The sequence below is a fragment of the Dasypus novemcinctus genome, chromosome 5, assembly GCF_030445035.2.
Source record: "Dasypus novemcinctus isolate mDasNov1 chromosome 5, mDasNov1.1.hap2, whole genome shotgun sequence".
Lineage (NCBI taxonomy): Eukaryota > Metazoa > Chordata > Mammalia > Cingulata > Dasypodidae > Dasypus > Dasypus novemcinctus.
In genome coordinates, this window is record NC_080677.1 from 19,237,619 (window position 1) to 19,262,146 (window position 24,528).

Below are 24,528 nucleotides of genomic sequence, written 5' to 3' on the forward strand. Positions count from 1 at the left end.
CCCAGTGATTTGAACCCAGGTTATCAGAATCCAAAGCCCCCATCCTTCTGCCGCAGTGTTCTTCTCAAACCTTCACCCAACTTCAGTGGGAGGTTTCTCTCTGAAATCTTCTATCATTCACCTTGACATGGTCATCATAAAAAGCATCCTATGAAAGATCTTTGAGCATTTAACCGGAGGCAAGAGTTACGTTTCCTATTTTGGCACCAACAGTGTCAATGTTGAGAGAAAAAGTGATTGTCTTTAGAGCTTACAACTTCCCATGGAGCGATAGTGAAGAAGTTTTGGAAAAACACTACCCCAGGGCTGCCTGCCACTAGGGCACATGACAGAATCACAAGGTAGAGAGACATTTGCTGTCGCCAACAGGCATCTAGTTTCATATCACTTCTAAATACCAAAATTATTTTTACAATCGCTAGTATTTGAAAGAATCATACACTACAGTATTTTAATTCATAGATGAGTAAACTGTTTAACTGCCCATCTTTCATCCTCACTCACCACCCCCGCACTCACGTACTGCCCAAGGTAAAGATAGTCAAGTGCACTGCCCCCTGTAGAAGCTGCTCATCATCTACTTAGGGGTCTGAATCCTTTCCTGACTGGACTTTGAGAAGAAAGCACTGACTATGTGTCTGAAGAAGGAAAGGGATAGTGGCATCAGGAGGGAAAAAAGCTCCAAAACTTCTCTTTGGTGAGGAGAATGAGGATAATTGGAAAGTCCTCAGAACTTTTGTTGTTAGCTCTCCAGTATCCATTACTAAAATTAAATTATTCCTGAAAACTGCAGGTTCATTTTCAACTCTTAATAAAGCAGATACAACTGGCATTCATTGGGTGTGGGTTACAATTCAGACACTCTGTAGCGCTCTATACTTGATACCTCATTTAAACTTTGAGAGCACCCCATGAATCAAATACCAACACCTGCACTTAGAGATGGGAAGGTGAGGCTTACGCATATTAGGTATCTTGCCCAGCTCACTAACAAGTGGAAGAGGCAGACTCAAATCCAAACAGTCTGCTCCAGAGGTTTGAACCATAAGTTGAGCAAGAATTTTGGAAGGGGAGTAGAGGCATTAAAGACAGGGAAGAAAAGATCAACCTAATTCTTTCTCCCTTTGGACATAACTAAGAAACAAGTACTAAAGAACAGCATTTGTGTCCTAGAGCATAAGCACCAAACTCTATGATGAAAACACTTGTGAATGTAACATCTCACTCACTAGTTGTCCCATACGCCTTCTTTCTCACTTTTGGGGGATAAGAGTTTTTCTCCAGAAACGCATGGCTTTCAAGATAAAGATTTCCTGAAAAGTCACAGGAAATCATGACCTAAAATAGAATGCAAGATACAATGTCGATCGTGGGCTACTTGAGTGTGGTGGGGTCCATGCCTTGGTTTATGCATCCTCAGCTTCTAGCATAGTGGGTAACTGAGCCCAGAAGCTGAGTAATGGCTGGTGTATTCTCCACTGAGTCCCCAGAACACAGCACAGCACCTGCCAGAGAGCATGTCCTCCGTAAATATGCATTGAATGGATTACTTCATTGTTGACTGTCAAATGCATAAACTGCATCAAAGAGAACTATATAATAAAGAGGACAAATTGTAGGTTTTTACATCGACTATCCAGTGCAACTATACTGTATCTATGCACATTCCCTTTTGTATTGATACGTGAAAGGAAGCACAAAAGTAAGCAAGGCCGTTTCAAATAAATACAGAAAACAGAGACACATAGAGTTGATGAAAATTCCTAAGAAAAGTAATTTCAAAGATTCAATATAAAAATCATCCCAGGATATCGTGTTTTTACTTTAATCACTTGTTTCATTTGAAGAGGAAAAACTGGTTTCTCTAAGTTTTATCAATGTGCCCCCCCCACCAAAACCATGGAGTGTTTCTTCATATGACATCATAAGTGTCAGAGAGCAAAGAAGGAAATTTTTTATGAATTTTGATAGAGCTTAATCACAGAAAAAAACTATTTTATTTATTCTTCAGTACCTCCTCTGGAAAAGGACATATATACCAAGAAATGGCATAAAATGACAAATATAATGACATTGTAATTGCAAGGAGTACAAAATGTTAAAAACTTGATAACCATTGTAAAATAGCTTCATAATTAAATTTGTATTGAAAATGTCATCACCTTTTCATCTATATATTAAATATACGAAACTAATTTTAAAAGTACTTTAAAAATAACTTCACACACACATATACATATGTCATCTGATAGGCACAATGATGGAATTTTGCTTTTACAATGCATGAAGCATTTCATTCCATAAGCTAATTTCAAATATTGTTAAACTGAAAGCATTCAATTATTTTTATGCTCACTTATTAAATGTTCAAATACAGTCACACTAAAACAAACAATCTTGGCTTTCAGTCAGCTACTTTTGAATTTTACGTCATCTTTTTTTCCAGGCTGCAAAAGTATATTACCAAATAAACTGACAAAACAGCTCAGCAACTAACATAAACGTGCAATTTTAATGCCTTCTAATCACACAAATCAATAAGAGTTTTTTGCACTTGTGCACGACCTTCTTCAAATTATCCCCCCATTTTGGCCGAATCAGAATGAGTGTGGGCTATTTGATAAAAAAAATAAAATAAAATAAAAAACCCTAAGTGTGTGAAATAAGAGCCCTTGCCTCTTCTGCCAGACTCCTCTTGACAGAAAGATGATAGAAGCATCACATCTCTGGGAGAGTAAATGCAAACTGACAAGAGATGAGCCTTTAGATGTTGAATATAATCTTGAATTGTGCTTGAAGTGTCTTATTATCTTGTCTTTTGATGTCTGAAGGGGTGGTTCATTGTTAGAAAAAGGAAAACCCTCACGCATCTTTGCCATCTTTAAAAATTGTTTGGCCTTTAACAACTGCTTTTCCAACTAATGTCCATTTCTCCTGACAATAGATATGGCAGGTCGTCAGCAAGTGACAAACAATTTACTTTACATGCCACACTTTTATGGGTTTTGAGAGCTCATGTGGAAGTATATTTTTAAAAGCCCATAGAAATTAGCAGTATTACAAATGTTAAGAAGATGGAAGTCTACGTGCATGTACTGATGTGGAGTCACTCAATGCAGTTATCTCCTGCTGTTTCCAGTTTTATATCTCACTGCTGCATGATTCCAAATTCAAGTTCTTTATTTATCATTGACTAAAAATAGCCAAGGAAAATGAAAGCACAACAGCCGATTCTACTAGACTCCATGAAGGAAATGCCCTAATACAGATGTCCAGTGCGCATTGCAAAATTCAGTGCAATATAGAAACGAAGTCGTGTTTCTAAGGAGCAGATCCAGAGCAACATTGGGCTTGTTGAGTTTTGCCTCTTTTTCCAGGTCCCTCAGCATTTTTTGTTTTCTACCATCATCTTGGGGACCCCTGTTCTTCATATCTAACCATTTATTTATTTGATTTTTGTTTTTAACTTAAAAGTTTAACGATGTTCCTGATCGATAGGCTTCCTTAGCAGCTAAATTACGGTCATGCTAGTTTTCTGTCACCCAGCCAGATTTTGTGAAAGCTTTCAAAATCTTTTCTCAGATCTCCGTCACTCTAAGAATCCATAAGGATACTCAAAAGGACCATAAACTGTTACAGGGTTCAGGTTATTGTATCATTATAAAAACATATTTATACTCTACAGATGATAAGACGTGTAGCTTCCATTCTGGGTAGTGCAACCATCTCCATGCCATCACCAATTTCCAATCTGCCTGGCCCCTTTTCTTTAAGCACGAATCATGGTACATAATTTTTAACACCTTTCCGATTACCTAAAAAAGCAGATCCTAACTAGCTTGTTAGGAAATTACTATGAATATGAACACAAAAGGTAACAGAGACGTAAAGATTCTAAACTAAAGCAAAGAAACAGAGCAGTGTATCTGAAAATATAAACAATTTCTGAGATAACTCTTAAGAATAAAATCTGTTATAATCATAAGAATCAGAATAAGTCAATAGACACCTGCAACGGTGATGTGTGTTTTTTCTCAAAAGTTTGTGAAAAGTTTCCCACATAATCACAATGATCCCTGCTCTGATATTTACCCATCTATAGATAAGAGTTCAGTATATGGATATAATTAAATGGACCCATTAAAATGTAACAAATGTACCACACCAATGTAACATATTAATTATAGGGTGGTATATGGGAACTCAGTATTTTATGCACAAGTTTTCTGTAAACTTACAAATTCTCTAATAAAAATGTTAGCTTAATGCAATATTTTCTTTCACACCTCTCCTTTTGCAAATTGCATCCTTTCTATCTTGGTGTTTTTTTATTTCACTTTTTTTTTTTTGCTCAATGAAATAGATATATCGAAGAAAAAAAATCCCAGCTTTGATTTTGATCAAGTACAATTCCTTCCTTCCCACCTTCTCGTACGCATACTATCTCCACTTCTGTACATTTCCAAATCCAGGAAAATGCATTTTTCCCACTTGATTTTTTTTATTCTCTTCTTCCCTCAGTTGATTTTGGCAAAAATTCGCTCTGCAATACTAATTTTTCATGCTTTTTAAACAGCTCCAAATGTTTGCATTTTTAAATCAAATGAATCCCTTATCCTCTCTTCTACTTTGACAGTGATGATTCGCTCCTGCAGTAACTCCAAACCATGAATTTATAAAAATGAATCTTGCCATACTGATATTAAAAGACAAACTACCACATATGCAGTCATTAAGAAGCACAAAAGGAGATTAATTATAGCACAGTATTTTAATAGCAAATGTTGAAAATATTATTTCTATATTTTGTACTACTCACTCCCTCTACCCTGATGTATGTACGTGTAAATGTATATTTACACATACGGTCCTTATGTGCAACACATGGTCCATGCTAACTATGGAGCAAATACCTTTTACTTTTAAAAAAAGATATTTGTTTATATTGTAATACATGTATATTCCACAAATAGACAAATATTTAGTTTTCCAATATTTAGGTTCCAAGAGTCTCCCCTAGTTTGGGCAAGTTTGGTATGCTTTAAAATATACATATTCCCTGTAAGTAAAACTGCAGAAGCCCTCCAAATCTCTCTACTAAATTAAACTGCACAAATTATAAGGGATCCTTTTGTTTCTTCTGGTCAGTGAACAAATACATCAAAGAGGACACTGGAACTTGGACTGTAGCCCAAGTATGCCTGAAGCAATGCTATATTATTAGTCGCCGTTAATGATGAACTATTAATTTTGATAGGTTTATCTGTAAACTATTTTTAAAAATATTCGTAGGTGCAGGAGAAATACATTTAAATGATATGTGGATAGCATGAATGAACAAAAAATTATTATAAGTTAGGCTTTATTAATTTCAAGATGGAGAAAATATGTATGTATTGCAAATTTAATAAGACAATATAGAGTACTATATGAATGTAGGAGAAAATATGGAGAAAAACACATCACAGACATACAGGTGTTTTATATAGGATAACATTTTCTTTATTCAGTGTGCATTCATTGTGCCTAAGAAAGAAAATACAGGGAACCAAAAATAAAGAATGGAAATGATAAGAAAGTGGGAAAATGCTCACTGGTATTTTAAAACATCATGTTAATATTCATTTTAAATACGTATTGCTTGTCTTTCATAAGCTTACAATTGGGTTTTTTCTCATTGGGATAAAATTATAGTGACATAAGACATTTGGAAAGTAAATCAATCTGGAAAACAGTGATAATTTTACAGGAAACTTTTATAGGAAACTACTAACACTCCAAACAATACACTGCCAAACATATTTGTTAAATTGTTTCATGTTGGCTATCATTGGTACATTCTAAGTGTCCTAAAAATAACTTAATATTCCGCCTCATTCTCAGGCTAAACTACAGGTTTTAGTTTTGTAATTAAGAACATTTTGGGTTTGGAAAATTGAAGGTTTCAGCCATTGTAATGAATGAAAGTTTCATTATGAAATCCCATTTTCAAATGGTCTTCAGTGTAGCAAAACTCTTAAGCACTTAGTTTTTGGATAATGATGTTATTTAATTTCTCTACTTGTACTCTGATAACTTTTTTCCTCATGTTTTCAAATAATTTTGATGACAATATAGTCCTCTAATTAAAAAAGTCTTAGATTAGACCGATCATACAGTTTGAGGTGGCTACTTTTTTATTTTTTATTTTTAAATATGTTTTTGCTGCATTTTAAGACCTTAAGAGCATTTCAAAAAGGAAAAACAGCATGATAATTTTGGGCGCAGATTTTTGCATAAATTCACAAGTAAAACAAGCATTATGTAACCTATCAGAATAAAGTAGTAGCAACTAATTATTAAAAGATATCTGGATATTTGGTGGCTTTTAAAAGTAGTTTTATATACTTTATTAAGCAAAGTTAATTTCCATTTTTTTGAGAATAAGCTTCCTGTAACCAAAAGTGAGTCAATGGTATTTTTTCTGACCTCTGCAGTCACACTAAAAAAAGCTTAGTCCATTTTTAATAGCTTATAATAGTATTGACATAGAATAAGAGATGTCATCAAGCAAGTCTGCCCTTGTTTCAAATTTTTATGAAATCTGACTTGAGAAATTTGCATTTAAAAGATTGAGAGCCAACACGACCTGCCTAATAAAAAGGCATGGTCAGCAGCCCCCATATTATCAAAGCCCAAAAATACCCCTTTATGAATAAATTTTGAATATAAAGATCACTTGAAAGTATTCCCCCAAAAAGTTCAATGTGGATTGACTCAGAACCTCATTCAGAGTCATAGCATAAGGTATATTTTCAACTGTAAAGTCCTGTATACAAAATTAAAACAGCCTGCTTCCTTTTTTCTCTTTCTCCAAAAAAATTTGGAATTTAAAAGGATAAACTTTAAGACTGAAATGACAGGAATAAAAGGAAAACTGAAGAAAAATACCACAAGGTATAGAATCTAGGAAGACAACAAATAAGAAAATTCTAGGGCCATGATGGATATTAAAGAAAAACCCATCTGCTGGAGAATGGCAGCTGTTACTATGAGCTTCCTCTAGTTACCTCTGCCTTTGGATATTTTTTAAAAATTTATTAGCCTGACAGCAGGAAACTTTATACAGATTGCCCCCTGACAGGGTGCCAGTATGGTATAAACACTTTGCTATGCTTTTCTTTAGCATAAGAAAATCAAGAAACATGTTAAGTGGAGCCAGGCATATATTTGGGCAAATGCAACTGTTTCTCCAACTGTGTCTTCGTTCCCATGGAAGACCTGAATAATCAGGAGCAGCCCAATAGCAGAAGGGAACATTACACCCTCCTTCCCTCACATCTACTTTCTTTTAATGTGCGACTATCTGATGTATTATTAATCCCCAAACATAAACCAGCAAGGTCATCAATCAAAGAGAGTACCCGTTCTCTCGCAAATTATCTGTTGATAATAACCAGTGAGGTCCCCTTGAAACCGTCACGTAGTCTCATTTTTAAGTGGGAGAAAATTTTACTTGGTCAATTCTTGGAGAGAAGAATACCCACTCTATAATGAAGGCTAGCAATTAAGAAAGAAGGCAATCTATTGAGGGGCGCTCGAATCTTGTAGGCACATCCATTTATTAATTATGACATAAACTGGGCTGGATGAACCACACAAACGCTGTAATGCCTTGTATCCTTTAAGTCAGAAACACACAAGACACTGAAAAGAACAAAATGGGATCTTTAAATGGCCCACGATGCAGAGTAATATAATTTCTACTACTTTGTCTAATTTCCAGTCGTGTGTAGGGTCATTTAACAGCAACAACAACAAAATATGGTTTGGGGAAATAAAAGAAAAAATTAAAAACCAAATCAACATTTTGATTGGTGAATGTGTTACCATATAGTGCTCTTGGGCACTGCAATATGGAGCTTCCTTCTTTTCAATGGAGGTCTGACCTGAGGATCCCAGGCATGGCAAAGAGCTAGAAAAGGAGCCGAGAAAGTCCTCATGGATCTTACATCACGTAGTCACTGTCCTCCATTGCAGAAATGTGCATAGTTCAATGACCAAACATGGTGAAAAGTTTAAATGTTAATGCCATTCCATATGGGTTTATTTTTATTTCAAAGTTTGATGAATGCTATTAAAGTGGATTTATTTACCAATTCAGCATTATAATGATTCCTGGGTGGGTGGGGGGGTGTCAACAACCTGAATTTATCTAAATATACAGAGCCTCTCACTGAATTATTCTAGAAAAAGAAATATTACCTCAGTGCATTAGTTTTCCTTAAATGTAAGAAATGTATCTAAATGTGCACCTTCCCCTTGGTAGTGAGATTAACAACACAAGGGCTTGTTTGAGTATTAAACCATAACTGATTTTTGACCACTAACTTATCCTGCATCCCATGTATTTACACAAATACAGATTTCTACTGATTTCTTTAAAAATCAACTAGATAATGGATTTTAAATATTAAAATTTAAATATTGCAAGAATAGAACCTTTTACTCAAATTATCTAGTTGATTTTAAAATATCCATTTTGATATTTCCCTAGTTAAACATCCTTTCTTCTGTGAAAATTAATGTAAGTTTTCAATTGCTGTAATATAGAAATAGAGACGCATGACACATATTTTAAATAAAGGCATTTCTCTAGTGAATGTCCCCATCACCTACCAGTTAAATCTCTTTGGGGCTTAAGCCATCTGTATAGATTACTGATGCCAGCCTATTTTATCATAAGATTATAAATGTTCAAGGCATTGAAACCTTGAGAGATTCCAACAAAATAATAACAACGGTGATCCCGTAATGAAGGCCTCCACTTCTGCACAGACCAGAGCACGTCACCAAGATGTGCCGTCCCCATAATGGCCTGCCAATGACCTCCACACTGACCTGCAGGGACCACTGTCTCAAGGGGTGACAGGCAATTTAGTCCTTTATCCTTTTGTCATTGAAAACGACTCCGCTGCCATAAATTCTAATCAAGACAAACTGGACAGGATTTTTTTTTTTAAATCTTATAATGCCTGTTTCTGTGAGAAAAATAAGAGAAAGGAGAAGTCAAACACTAGAGATGGTAGGAAAATCACTGACCCAACTTTCAACCTATTTCCAATAGTTCACACATAAATGACATTGTAAATACCCATTCTTACAAGTATCGCCGTATGCAATTTCTTTTAACATAGAAAAGCACAATATCAGAAGAGAAAACCGAATGCCAATTTTTATTTCAGGTACAATGTTTAAAATGTGGGCATTTTTGTTTTTGTTTATATCTCAGCTCACGGCCCTAGAACTGTATGCCCAGATCACATACAGTGTGGTACAAGTAAGAAGCAAACTACAGAGACTAACACAGCTACCCAAAGTACTTGGGACTCTAAGAAAAGCAATCCTAAGGTTTAACTTGAAACAATAAAATTTTTCCCAGGAGGAAAACTGTTAATAAATCATCTTTCAAATCTGAAATATATATGGGAGAAAATATTTAGGGCATGTTTTATGATCTCTTAGTTCTTTGGCTGAGTAAAAGAGACTGCATGGAAAAACTTCAGTGCAGATATTTTTTCCAGGATATATATTACTTTTATCCCTTCTGTGGCCATTTTCCTTACCAAGTTGTTGATGCTACCATTTGAACTTTAGCATCCAACTTGGCTGAATGTGGAACACTGAATCTTGATGGGCATAACTAAAAGCTTGGTATCTAAAAGTGAATCACCACATTGACACAAACGCTATAAATGTCACTAGAGAAACACAGCAGCCTCTTCCCGTTGAGATTGTTTGCCAAAGGCCAGTTTTGGGAATGGTTTCGAATATGTACATCACTAGTCACATGTTAAATACCTGACCCTGCACTGCATCACTTATTTGATCACGCAGCTGAAGCACAGTGAGACAGAGAGCCAGGTTCTCTCTGCTGATACCCCCGACGAGCTAGCCTGTTCTTTTCCATACTGTTTCCTACGACTCAGAGCTTAGCATAATACAGTCATGAACTGAAACAGGAGATAGTTATTCCACAGGCATTACAAGAATAAATAATGCACCACTTAATGATATCACAGAGAATGACCTAACCACACGTTTCTCAATGAAATGTGGATTCATCTCTCCTAAGTGTACTTGAGTTTCTATGGCTGTTCAAGTTAAGCAAAACATTACCTCTGATCTAATTACTTTATAAAACACAAGGGCCCTTTTCCGAACTTTCTACTTTGGCTGGCATATGGTTTCTCATCTCCTTCTGGTAATACTGAGCTGCTCAGGGCACTGAAAGATTCTGCACAGTATGTTTCCCTTTAGATGCTGTTAAGTGCAGAGGTGCAATTTAAGGAGAGGCATAAAAAGCCAATGGTTCCTGGAATTTCCTTTGTTTATCTATAGAGGGCATCAGAATTAGCCTTTCCCCTGCAGTTCTGGACTGGAGATACCATACTGTGAGAGAAACAGACTTGTCCTCTGGACTGCTAATTTGAACAAGACCCAGATGGGGGGAAAACCCCAAAGAAATCCTTTTGTACTGAAATTTCAAGGATAATAAAAAATTGAGTTCTTCTTGCCTCGTGTGGTTAGTTAATATCTTCCAGTAAAATTAATCCTAACAGAATGCACATGATTTGTCTCAATCTTCCCCTTTCATTATAGAAGCACAGGTTTCAATAATCCAGTGTACCTGCCATAAGAGTGATGGTTTGAGACAATGTATTATAAAATCATTATTTGAGGGGGAAAAAATGGATGCTCTCAATTATTCAGGAAAACTGCAACTCTTCATGATTGAGTAGATAGCATAACCAAAGCTACATATAAAAACAAAAAACAAAGACAAGCATATTTATGTGCAATAAAATAATGGCCCTTTTTCACAGGTAATATCGTTATCACTAAATTATTACCCATGGAATGTTGCCAAAATTACTAAAAATTCTGGGGGAGAATTATTCTAGAAAGTTTTAGTCAGTTACCTACACGAGAACCGCTAAGCCTAAATCTCAGTAATATAAAAAGTGAGAGCACAATAGAACCCAATAGCTAAGGAATCCTTAGGAACTCAGTGGGACCCTCCACCTCCCACGTGCTTTCTGTTCTCTCTGTCTTATAGTGTCTCCAATTTTTTTCTCAAGTTTTCAAAACTGCTCATCTAGTGATTTCTCCTTCCTCTACCTAATTGGAAACCAGGAAACACTCATACTATATTTGCAAAGCAGTCAAGAAACCAAATACAATTAAATGAATACTTAAGGGATGTAAGGTATAGAATGTAGATTATGCTGGGTTCCCTGTCACAATCGCAGAAGTTGAGAATTTCAAAATGAAAGTGGTGTCTTCTAAAACCCACAATGATTTCCAAACAACACGGCAATTCCTTAGTAAATGGCACACCATAAAGATTCCATTTAAAACACATGGTTAATGAATTTTTCATTCAAATCTCTGATCCTTTTGGATTTTCTAAAACTTAGTTCCCTGCACATGCAAATCAGTAAGCACTGACATAACAAATCTGTAACAAGTTTTGCTATTTGAAAATCTAAATAAAAGGATGAGAAGCCACATTAATTACCCTTTTGTTGGTTTACTTGAAAGAAAACAAGTTGGGGCTATAAGTCCAAGTCCATAAAATGCAGTTACTTTTGAAAAATATATGCCAAGCTTAGGAACAAACTGTTTTCAGTTAAAAAATTTATAATAAGCATCTATGTGGAATTCACAACTGATTGCTTTCTAAAAGTTCTCCTGCTTAGTATATGTAACAGAGAGGCTTGAGGATGGCTTTTACTTTCCTGTACTTTATCATTTTATCTGATTTTCTCACTAAACCCCTAAAATAGAAATGAGTGTTTTAAGACATAACTCTTCCTATAGAGATGAGAACTTAGATTACAACAAAAGATTTCTTTAGAATGAACATGACTAAAGCCTTAATGCCTAGATTTGGGAAATTTATGTCAGAGGTAAAATTGCTGCAATATCCGAGTTTCTTGAAACTGGACTCTATTGTACTCTTACTTTACCAATAGAAAATTTGAAAAAGAAAGTTTCTCTGCCACCGACATCTAATTGTTGATTGAGTGAGCATTTAAAATTAGGAGAAATTGACGCTGACCTAGAGTTGCCAAACTATCAAGGCCATTTTCTTTCCAGAGGTTAAAAAGAAAAAAAAAAGTTTTTAAAAACTGGATTCCTTAATCCAAAATATCTTCTTAGCAAAGTTGTCTACGCAACAATGTTTTCCTTTGAAGGTCCAAAACAAGACTTTTTAACTGCAGACCAAGCACAGTTCTCTCCTATATCTATAAAACATTTGAATATATATACATAGGTATTATAATATATTTAACACTCTAATATATGTAACACTTGAAAATAATTAAAAGCAAGAGTTTCGGGAGCAATTGTTCTGAAAACTGAACGTCATCCTGTCCCATAAAGGGTTTCTCCAGCAGAGACATCTATCAACATCCATCACTGAGGCACGCGCCTCAGCAACTCGCTCCCCTTTCTGATTAGAGATCACAGTTGCTTGAGTTGGCTTATGGAGTGTCATCCGTTTGAATGACAGATGTCTTCGCTGGAGTGGCACTCGGCCTGTTCCTGTTTTGTTTATGAAACAAAGATTCCTGAAACGTCCTGGGCTGCCTCCCCATTTAGTGTGAGAATATAAACAAATGTTGAAGGAGGTGGGGGGGGGGGGGGAGTGGGATGGGAGTCTTTTCTCTCCTCCTCACCCTTCTCAAAGAAGAAATCATCATTTTAATTGTGATGACAACACGCTGTTTCTTTGAGCACTTCCCAGAGCCACCTTTGTTTGCCCGGCACCGAACGACTCGTATTGATATTTTCCAGTTTGCCCCTCGTCGTCTTTTGACGACGGATAATAACTCTTGACTCTCCTTCCTCTTAACAAAAGGCGGCGAAGCAACCCGAAACCGAGTCAATATTTATTCAATCCATGTTAACCAATTCTCACAATGGACCTGATTTCCTGATTATCAGGACCATTTTCTCTTGACAAATCATTTCTAGCCCGGGGGACTCTGGTAGGATTTGGCCAGTCACAAAAAAAAAAAAAAAAAAAAAAAAATGGGCCGCGGGTTAAGTTCCTGCTTGGTAAAAGTTTGGAGGAATCCGCCGAGCACCCCCAAGACGCCCCGCTCCTCTTTGGGGCTCACGAGAAAATTGAACGACCGACAGGGGGGTGCAAGGCAGCCCGCGGCGGGGGGCGGCGGGGGGCGGGGGGCCGCGCGCGGGACGGCGGGGCAGCGCGGCCGCGAGCCCCTCCACAGACTCACCGAAGAGCTTGCCGGGAGCGTCCTCGCCGTCATTGGACTCCGGGGGCGCGCGCAGCGGCTCGCCGGGCTCGCCGTCGGAAGTAGCAGCCTGGTCCTCTCCTCTCAGCTCCGCATTCATTTCACTCCGCGCTGACAGCCAGGGCTTACTGACTTGTCCAGCTATCATTGGATCCTAGGATGGGGGAGAAGAGAGTGAAGGGGAAGGAGGGAAAAAAAAAAAAAAAAAAGTGGCGGCTTTAGTGTGCGCGTCCTCTCGCTCCCTCTCTCTCCTCTCTCTCGCACGCACACACGCTCCCTCTCTCCTCTCTCTCTCTTATCTCTAGCTGCTCCCGCTGTTATTGCTGGCTGCAGTCAAGTGAAGAGCTATTACAGATCCGATGAGTTTTCCATTACTCCCCACCCTATTAAAGCTCAACTAGCATGTGAGAGATTCAGGAGGCTTGGGGGTGGGGGGGGGGGACGAGAAAGGGGAAAAAAAAAAAACTTCTTTGAAAGCAACCTAACCAACGCGGCTTTAATTGTGGGATGTGCTTTTGTGCGAATGTTTTTTTACACCTTGTTCTGTCTTTAATGCTGTAAGAAAAAAGAAAGTGCCGGGCTCGTACTTCAGCACCACACAGAAAAGGAAGGAGCACCCTATGGAGGAAGCACTGGCTATTTTAAGAAGCCTTCTCCCTGGGGGAGAAGCAATTAAACCCTATCCCAAGAGCAGAGAAAAGAGATAGAAAAGAGTCCTCCAAATGCTTTCAAAGGAATAAAAGGTATTTCTTATGTAAATCCCATAAGCACCCTTAGAAGTTGATTTCACTGGGCCCCAGATTTGGGACCAAAGCGACCCCAAATCAAATGACCATTTTAAAGCAAACAATGCACAACAAAATATACAAGAACTGGTTTAAAAAAATTTTTAAAGGAAATGTGAAAATACTTACAAACTGTGTTCAACAATTCGGATATCTAGAGCATCATACACCCAGTGCATTAAAGAAAAGGAAAACAAAAATCATCTCCAAAAGAGGCAACCCCTCCTCACCCCCAATAATTTAAATCTGCTCTATCTTCAGCTCATTCGAAGGTGCATTTTAGAGCTAGGAATATTTTCCAAATCTAGCTTTTTATTCCATTTGCAAACTAAGATGCATAATATTGCTTTGGCACAAACACCAGCTGCAGAAGGAAAAGAAAAGCAAGAAGTGCCCTTTTTGTGTTATCTGGGAGCTATTTATTGCCAAGTTCATGCTTAAATGGTTCCTGAGCAGGAAACAGGTGACCAGGGCAAGAGCAGGTAGGGCGCCAGCTCCCCATCCCTTCATTACATTGGATGCGGTATGCCTGTGTGTGTGTTTTTTTTTTAATGTATTCATGCCTGAAAAGTGAATTTGATATGACACATGATAATCTATGAAAATGTTAATCAATACAAATAGTTTAAGCTGTCATCAAATGCACTTCTTTAGTCAATACTCATACCACTGAAAACAATGTCACTGTCACCAGGGCTTAATTTGCACAGCACTTAAATATTGGACTCCGTGCATCAATGCACTTCTTCAAATACTGTAGGTAAACACATTTTCTCCCTATTTAAGGCTGAGGCACTCAACACGCATTTAGCTGAGCCGAATCCTCCCTTTTGAATACCTTGATAGGTCCACTGGAGGGCAAAATTAATACTTAATTGAATCTCGCAGTCATCAAAATAATCAATACTTTTTTATTATTTATTCTTTACAGTCTGTTGACTGTTTCAAGCCTCTGAGGGAATGGTGGAAAGGATTCATGGCTTTGAAACACTGTCATTTAACAAGGTAATTTTCAGTGGGGCATTAGGGGTTGTGAAACATATAATAAAACAAAAATGGTGGCTTATAATAGGAAGAAAGAAAAGAATTATATTTCTGCCATCTAACAAAACAGGATAAATAAAAAAGCAAGTGCAGAGAGAGAGCAAGAAAGGAGGGGGACGAGGGAGAGAGAAAGACTGGCTTTTGAAGGGTTTTATCATATCAAGAGCAGAGCCCAGCTTTCATAATGCTGACATTTCTCATCCTGACAATCCTAAACAAGTGGAAAGGATGAGATCGCAGATATCATCTTTCATCACATTCCCCAGCTTAAGAACCAACATGACAGCTCCTCTCCCCTTTACACTGTTAATTACTAAATAAAATACTACTCTCTGTCAGCATTAGATTATTGCAGATAGCAACCACACACATTCCTCCATTGTTTTTTCCCCTCCGAAATGATGATCCCCACCTTGAACTCTTCAGAAAATAAATTAGGCTTGTCGCACCGTATTGCAAATATTTGAAATATAATCAATGTGATCAATGTGGTCAATTGGCATTATTGTCTGCCTAAATTTGCTGGTGATAGATTAACATTTCATTTACTGGGTTTCTTCACTGAGATTTGGGCCATTTGAAACTGGAGGAGGGCGACTTGAGGGGAAAGGAGACTCAAAATTCTAAAGAGTTTCTCAGTTTAGTTTCCTATATTTATCTAAGAAAGAACATGTGTTTGGCTGCTTCTGGTTTGGTTAGTGGAGTTGGGTGGGGTAAGGCAGGGAACAGTTTGCTTTACTTCATGGCATTTTTGAGTATCACTGATCACTTGAAGTAAAGGGCCCAGGCTTAAATTCTTAGGTATTCTTTTTACTTTGTAAAAGGTTGAATACTCACCTCTCTCTAATCCAAAGGAAGGGGTATGAGTTGTGCCTTTGAAATACCCAGTTTCTGAGACTGCTCTGCTCTTTGGAGCGTTTTCTTAGGGGTAAAACTTAAGTTTAGAACAGCGCTCACAACGCTCCTGATAAGCCAAATATGATTACCAATGTATCCGTGAATATCTAGGTAGATTTTAAGAAAGAATATTCTACTCTTGCTTTATTTGTGAAGGGTCAAAATGAATCCATGAATCACATAGAGGAGCTGAAATGCAGCCGCTAAGTTCAAGTGCACTTAAATCTTTAAGATGTTCAGTCTGGCTGATGTGTGCAAAGCATGTACAGGCAGATGGTATATATTCACTGACCATTAAGCCCTTCTCCTTTAAATTACTTTTATGTACCTCATACATGGCTAGATTCCCAACTAGTGCCTCTCAGAGACTCGGGCTTGGAAAATTCAGTAGTTTGTCACTCAAATACTCATTTGATTTTTCCTCTTAACAAAACACATTACATTTTCCATGATGTGGCTGTAACCCATATATATATATATATATACATGGCATGGTTAAACAGCGAACCCCCAGTGAGGCAGAGAGCAGACAGCTTTTAATCACAGCTGCAGCCACTGGGGGGGTCCATTTGAAAATGTGTCACAAGCAGTAACCACAGAGTACAGTCTTATAAGTGATGGGGCAAGTGCCTCTTTCAACTACTTCCAGGCTTGGAAGTCGCTCTCTGTCTGCCAAAAGCTATGGCGGTCTGTAAAATCCTTTCTGCCACAGAGTGAAGAAAGGAAGTGTTTTTCTGTATGCACCCACACAGGTGCTTTGCAGAAATGTTACAAGAGCTGCACCTTCAACATTACAGGGATTTCTGCAGCAGCAAACAGGAAAGAAATAGCTAGTGCAAGTGAAAAATAAAATAGAGTTGATGAACTTCTTGCAAATCTGAAGCGCTTACTACTAATGTCAAAGAAGTTGAGACTTCTCTGCAGTTTGTTTATCAGCCCTGCGAGAAGATCTTGACCGGTGCACTGTGGAACGGCGTTAAATGTGTGTAATAGCATGTGCCAATACAGGACACTCACAAGGATGACCAAGAACTCAACGGTGAGGATAGTTCAGACAGAAGCAGGAGAGGTAGTTTCCATTAGCAAAATCTCAACAAAATTTTCACCATGTCCTACAATGAAATTACTGCACTTAACATCTAACCACATGGTAATTATTTATATCTACTTATTGAATGCCTTCAGATATAGCTAATGCTACTCAAACTACACAAGATATTAGTCCCGTTTTACTGATAAGGGACTGAGGTTCAGAGAAACTAAGTGACTTGCCCCAAGGTTACACAGCTAGTTAGTGATGATGCTGTGTAGTGAACCCTGGGTGATACATCTCCAAAATCAGCATAAAAACTGGGTGAGAAAACTGAGGTTCAGAGACTTGTTAACCTATGGGATATCCTTGAACTTGAACTTTGAACTACAGCATCAGTGCAGAAGTGAAGGGTATTAAACCCTGGAAAGCTGCTTCCCAAAGTTTGCTGTGTGTGGGATCATCTTCCCATCAGGCTGTTAGGAACAAAACACTTCGCTGCCTGCTACTCATTGGGGGAAATCTATGGGGCCGCATGGTGTAGTGGGCAGCACACCAGAGAGTGTCAAGAATCCAGGTTTACATTCAGGTTCGCTCTCTTGATAAAACTTAGCAAGCCACTTAACCAAGCTTGGTCTCTTCCTCACCTGGAAAATGAAAAGGTTGGGATAAAACAGTATTTCCTAAAGTGCATTCCACAGAACACTTGTCCTAAAAGACACTCTATGAGAAAAGAGTTCTGTAATCACACCCATGTGGAAAAGGCAGCAAAGTCTACCAGGAAAGAAACCGATTTGACACTGCTTCACCCAGCCTTTCCCCAAATTATCACATCGTGGAAAGTCTTTCACTTAGAACTCGCACTGTATTACCTAATGGATCAAGTGCTTCTTGAAACTCATTGTAGGATGTACAGGTTTAGATCTTTAAATTACACTCTAATTTTTAATGATTCTAAGATAATAGGCTAGAAGTCATTAAGAAGTGTACATCTGTCCAGAGTGTCTCATATTTTCATGACTTTTACTCAATTAGTACTCCTTAGACCTTATATACATACAGCTAGTATATATCAACTTTTTATGTTCTCATAATGTACTCATATCCTTTTAATACATTTTAAAAATAAAGAAGTCCTAGTGTATTTCTGATGTAAAGCTTTTATTTGAAGAATAGATATAGGACACTGGTCTAAGGAGGAGAATTCAACTTGGACTTTTACACCAGGCTGCTAAAAATAATACTAAATAAACGAAGATATGATTCAATAAAGGCCTTCAGTAACCTAGCTAACAGAGTTTTCGTAAGCATAATCATTTTCATTTTATCATCAGAGACATTAAAGATAGTAAGATCATTAACTCAGCAATGCATCCGTGTCTGGTGGCAGTCAGGCAATGGATACACCTGGGCCCCCTCGAGTGGAGCTTGAACTAGGTCCAGCATATTTTTACGTACATACAAACCAAGTAGGAAACAGTACATGAGAACAACCTTAAGGAAAGTGTAATGAGATAGGAAGGCTTCAAAATGCTAAAGGAGCAATTCATCCAGTTGTGGAGCACCAGAGTATAGCAAAGTTTAACGCAACAGATCTATTTCTAGAAATCCAATAGAAAGAATTATATTCATTTTAAAGAAAATATGTATTGGACTTTTTCTCCCAGTTAAAATGCCTTATTTCAACTTTGAAAAAAGATGGAAACAAATTATCTACAGTCAATTGACCGTAGATAATTTGTTTCCATCTTTTTTCTAATCACATTTAGTATTTAATCACATTTAGTGTTCCATCTTTTTTTCAATCACATTTAGTATTTAATCTCTCTCAGTCAGAAGAGATAAAAACCAGAAACGAGACTTTGGTGGGTTTGGGGAAATGTAAACTTCAAGTGTGAATTTCATTACTATGGTCATAAAGAAAAGCAATTTTTCCCTTTCTTTCTTTTTTTTAATTACTCAATTACCAATAACCAATTACCATTATGTAGTTTGATATTCAATTTGAAGTTTAATGTATTGAAGTGTGTTTTACCCCAAAAGTTACAAAAAACTTCTAATTTTTCACTGTTCATCATTTTCTCCTTTACTCGCTAATTTTTAACAAGATATTCTCTTTGACTTTTAGAAATATGTAATTTTATTTTTTACTTTTATTAATGAAAACATACACATTTATTTATTTATTTATTGTAGTAAATTGTGAAAATGTATGAAGATCAAAGAAGGACACTAAACGCCCATAAATTTACCCACCACTGATAATTTTATTTTAAGTGTCACTTCTTGGGTTGCAAACAAATATCATTTTGAGAAAAGCAGAAAATCCCACATTTCTAGGAAATATCCAACAGACAGAAGCTTGCATTGTATTGAATTATTCACAAAGCTTGTACATATATATCCTTGTCTATCCCACAATAAATTTTCATAGCACAATGTTGGCCCCAATTGAACTTCCGTCCTCAACCCAACATCCCCAACTACTATCCCCATTGCCCATCTTCTCTACACTTAGCATGGCTGAAATGTTTTTAGTTCTAGCCCCAAATAAATAAAATGAGTTTTCTGTGAAAATCAAGCAGAGCCTTCAAACTTGAAAACGAATACTGAGAAGCCCTCGTTGATGTCTCCTGATGTAACACTAAGTACCTGGATGGCCACGAGTGAGTCTTAAGCTCCTCCATCTTGGTTTTTCATATATCCTACGATATTGTGAGACTCAAATGAGGTACAAATAACTTATAAGGACATTATCTGAAAGAAAGCGCTATGCAGATATACCATTTTCTACAACACTGCTTCCCTCATTAAGGCACCTAATTGATTGTGGGCTACTTTTCTCTCGATGCCATCTCTTAGGAGCAGAAATCACTAGACAGTTGCAATTGAAAGACTTAAACACATGCTGTAGTGGATGCAGTGGATCTCTTCTTTAGGACCAAGGCGCTCACTTTCAAGCTGTCCGGAAGGTTGACTATTCCTGGCTCACAGCTGAATACTTCCCCAGGCACTGCCCTTGCCTGAAAGCAGCTGCCTTTCCCAGGGTTACAACCCTGCCTCAGAAGCAGCCTGGATTTTACCTATGGCTTGCCAAGTCTAAAATATCCAATAGCTGCCTTTTTATAGAAAACGGTAGCTGACCTCTGAGGTCCACCCTCACTTCAACCTGTTGCCTTACTCATTTCCCAGGGCAAGCATTTCATAAGGAGTCCTACATTCTAGCAATGACCACCAAAAAACTCTTCAGCTACCTCATCTCTGTTCACTCTTACCCATTCCTTCACCCTGCACTTTGCCAAACAGTATAATTTATATTAATTTGTGTGAAACAAGTCACTTGTTGATCAGCACAGATGGAGGTTAGAAATGGGTCCTCATTTAGCTAAAATAGGCATATTCAAGATGCCTGCATTAGCTAAAATATTTCAGAGACATTCCCTACCTTGCACGGAACCAGAGACTATTCAGAATCTAGCAAGCCCAGTAAATATTCTCTTGGGGCTAGGAACTCAGGCTTGATCCCCTAACTGTTCCATGTCCAGCCTTAGGGTCAGAGGATTCTAGTTGCCTGATGCTGGCTGTGCGGGAAACAGATCTTGCTTCTAGAACATTGTTACACCTGCCTTACATGCCTTTGGTACACTTGGTTCAACTGAAATGACAGAACTAAACCATCATCAAGCTTACAGACAGGCTAAATAAACTATTCGCGGATTGTATGCTAATGCTAATCAATATCTGTATTTGCGGCAGCTTTTGGTTGGAGCGCTGTTTTCATTATAACCAGGTAGTAAGGCTGTGGGGATATAGCAAACTCCCACTCGTCCCTAACCATTGATAGCTACCTGTCTAAAGGAACCTAACAGTTGTGTGTGCAAAATTTGGCTTAGACCACTGCAACACAGCCACTACCTGGGTGATGACCCACGGGTGTCCTGAGCTCCTGTTCATGAGGTCCTGGGCAAAGTATACTATTTGCTGCCCCCACCAATGCCTAAGCCCTGACACTGGGGACATTTGGTTAAGATGAGTGTCCAGAAACTTCTGGAAAGGAAATAAGAAAACTGTAAAAATTTCTGATTTGCATTTGTGTCAGAGGCTGATATTTCATTTACCAAAGATGAGAGTGTTCATTTGGGGCACAGTTAAAGGGTCTCTTGTCCTTTTTATCTTTTTGAAGCTAAGCCTGCAATTTCCTCCTACTCTGTCAGTGACCAGCCCACGTCTCTATCCTTCTCCAAATCCCACCATGTGTGCCATCTCCCCTTTAGTATCCTTGTATCCTTAGGGGTGACTCCAATTAAAGACAAAAATATCAGACGAGGCTACTTTTTAAAAACAAGCCAGCAAATAAGCAAAACAGCTCATCAGAGCGAGTCTATGGGTTGAAATAACAACCCATGGGACAGGAACCTGCCAACTCTGGACTTGTGCAAAGCATCTAGTGCACAGTTAGACACACCATCACCTTGAACTTCTATAGGTCCTTTGCCCCCAAGACGTTAAAATGATTGTATGGGCGATGCTTCATGTATACTTATCTGGGAAGAAAGGAAGACACTGGTATTGACAACCTAATAGCACCATCAATTCAATTTCTGCTGCCTTTGTGAAAAAGCATCAATAAGAGTTCAGTCCACCCTCAGCTAGATGGGGTCTTTTGGTAATGGGGTTATACAGCAGTATTGACATTGCACACAGATGCCTTATATTCATACATTCTTCATAATCTGATGGCTTCAAATAAGTATCAAGATTTAATCAGAGCACAACTCAGATTAAAGTGAATTTACATTTAATGATTTGAAACATATACAGTTGCTTAGGAGTTACATAGAGTGAACATCCTAAAAAAGCTTACCTTCTAGCTTCTTAAAATTTCTGGCAGAGGTACTTATTGATTTTATATGGATTCTTCAGTGTATTTGAAAGGGTCTGCCCATATTACATATTTTCGATGCATCACAGATATAATAAAATCATGATGGTTTTTCTTTTGGTTATTCATTTACTTTTCTAAAACCAGTTAGGTGTTGAGTTGAGATGTCTGAGTCTTTTGCAAATAGACATGTCTCAGCATTCCCAATACCTGGCACTGTTTCTGATACAAAATAGGCTCTCAAAAAATGGTTTTTGATTGATTGATTGACTGATTGACTACGGGAAGAAGGAAGGCAGGCAGGAAGAAAGGAAATCTGAGGGCAAGGATTGCCTCCTTGGTTGATTAAAAAAAGTTTTGTGTGTGTGTCTGAAATTACACATTGTGAAGCTAAGACCTCACCTGGCTACCCTATCTGTCTGGGTCTAACACATGCATACACACTAACCCACACTCTGCTTTTGGAAATCACTCCCCAAAAATCAGTAAGTAACTGCTGCTATGGAGAAGGAGCCTGTTTTTGTATCAACCCACTCCAAGTATTAGTACATGCTCGGCACATAAGAAGTCCTCACTAAATATCTCTTGCTGTAATTTGAAAAGCAAAACAAGAATCCATATCTATAAAAGATGGAAGAGGTCAAATAGCAGTTGAAATTCAACAAAACAAAACAGGACTTAACCTTGGTGTCTTTTGAGGAATTTGCTTTATAAATCCTAAGGCCTCCTGCATTATTTTAAGAAGTAAGTAAGTGTTAGGAGGGCTGTAAATCCTGTCCAACTTTATCCCTTAATTAAAACAGTATCAGGCGTTTAATTTTACAAGGTTCAGGTATCCATGCTCTCCAAAGGAACTATTCTATTTCTTGTTCAAAAGGCCATTGCCTAATTGATTTCACTAGTAGGTGTTTTCCCTTCCTCTCCTCTCTCCGGGCAATTCCACGCACTGGATCCCTACTAATGCCAGTTGCTACGTTGCTACTTCCTGTCCTTAAGTAGCAATCTGGGCAGTTTTCCTCCAGCCCACAGCAGCGCCAAGGAGCTTTGCTCTCACTTTCCGCCTTAGATCTGTACGTGGCTCTGTCCAGCCCCAGCTGCTCCCTTTCCCTCCCTCTCCTGTAATCCACTCTCCTTTAATATTCCAAGGGTGACCCTTGACTGTCCTTTAGATGCCACTCCAATTCAAAAGGCTTCTGAGCTTTTAAAAGGAGCAGACATAACATAATTCCAAGGAGATGAGGGTGGGGAGGGTGGGAGAATGTGATTGGAAAGATTAGCGAAATCTCTTTGGGCTCTCACAAATACATGAACCAGGAGGATTGTTTTTTATGGGCTCTCCCCACCCCCAACCTCAGCTCATTCACTCAGCTATCTTACTAACCCTATTAAAAATATCTTGCAGATTTATTTCCAACCCAAGCTATAAAAGAGACTTAGCTACATGTTTCTTTGAATCTCTGGCCTTTGAAATTGAGGGCAGTTTTAAAACAAAGCTAACCTTTATTAACATCTAGTTATGTCCTCTTTAGTTTGCACCAATTGGATATGGCTCTGAGTCAGGGTCTGCTTAGACAAAACTGAATCACTTCAAAAAATATTTATTGACAGTTCGTCATGTGTCATATGTTGTGCTGGAAACTATGGGGAATGTAAAGATCAAGAAACATTTGCTGCTATCAAAAATTTCACCATCTAGTAGACATTCGTAAAGGGAAGAGAGTAATGGTATTCATCATCCTCTATGTGCCAAGCATTCTTTCTTTCACAGTTGTGACATTTTCTTGGGCTTTGTCTTCCTTTTCTAGAAAACACAGATGTGAACTAGGCATGTCCACACACAAACACACCCCCTTTCTTTGAAGCACTGTCGTTGTTGTTGCTTTTCTTTATTATAGAAGTTGTGAGTTTACAGAACAAGCATGCATAAAATACAGGATTCCCATCTACCACCCTACCACCAACTTGCACTGGTGTGCAACATTTGTTACAACTGATGATAGCACATTTTCATAATTGTACAATTAATTAAAGTCCATGGTTTAACTTAGGGTCTATGGTTTATAAAGCACTGCTTTGACATATTTATGAAAGCTAATGAATAAACATGATGCTCCACCCAGGGATTTTTAACTGGGCTATATAGGCTTAATTTCTTATTTTAGGGAGATAATCTGCAAGTGGTGATCCACTCTCGTCAGACTCACCTGCTGAAAGAGGGTATCAACATAGCCATCCACTGGCTCACTGGAGATCAAAGGCTACACCGCAAGAGGGAGCAGAGGGAGCCCCATTTGTTTGTCACTGAATATTTTAAAAGAATTGCTTGCTTAATATTCTCGAGCACCTACAGTAACTGGAATGGCTAAAGTGTTGTCACATTTTATTTAAGAAATCAGAAAGGCACGAAAGAAAAGAACAGATAAAAAATGGCTGTGCTAGTCTTTGTAAACAGTGGACTTTTTCAGGGGGGTAGAAGTTTCCATCTACACCTAACTCCACCCCTCTACCATTAATTTGCTTACACAAATGCTGGATAGCTTGAGTAAAGACAACTTCAACTCCATGCCTGCTGAATCATCCCAA

At 38.0% G+C, this 24,528-nt stretch overlaps 1 protein-coding gene across 1 annotated transcript in view; it reads right to left on the reverse strand.

Moving 5' to 3' along the window:
• POU6F2 (POU class 6 homeobox 2) overlaps positions 1–13,671 on the reverse strand; it is a 382,627-nt gene extending 368,956 nt beyond the window's left edge. The window contains exon 1 of the mRNA XM_071215088.1: positions 13,290–13,671. Within this exon, the coding sequence (XP_071071189.1) occupies positions 13,290–13,455 (166 nt within the window). The 5' untranslated portion in view covers positions 13,456–13,671. The remainder of the gene's footprint in view (positions 1–13,289) is intronic.
• Between the last annotated feature and the right edge of the window lie 10,857 nt (positions 13,672–24,528).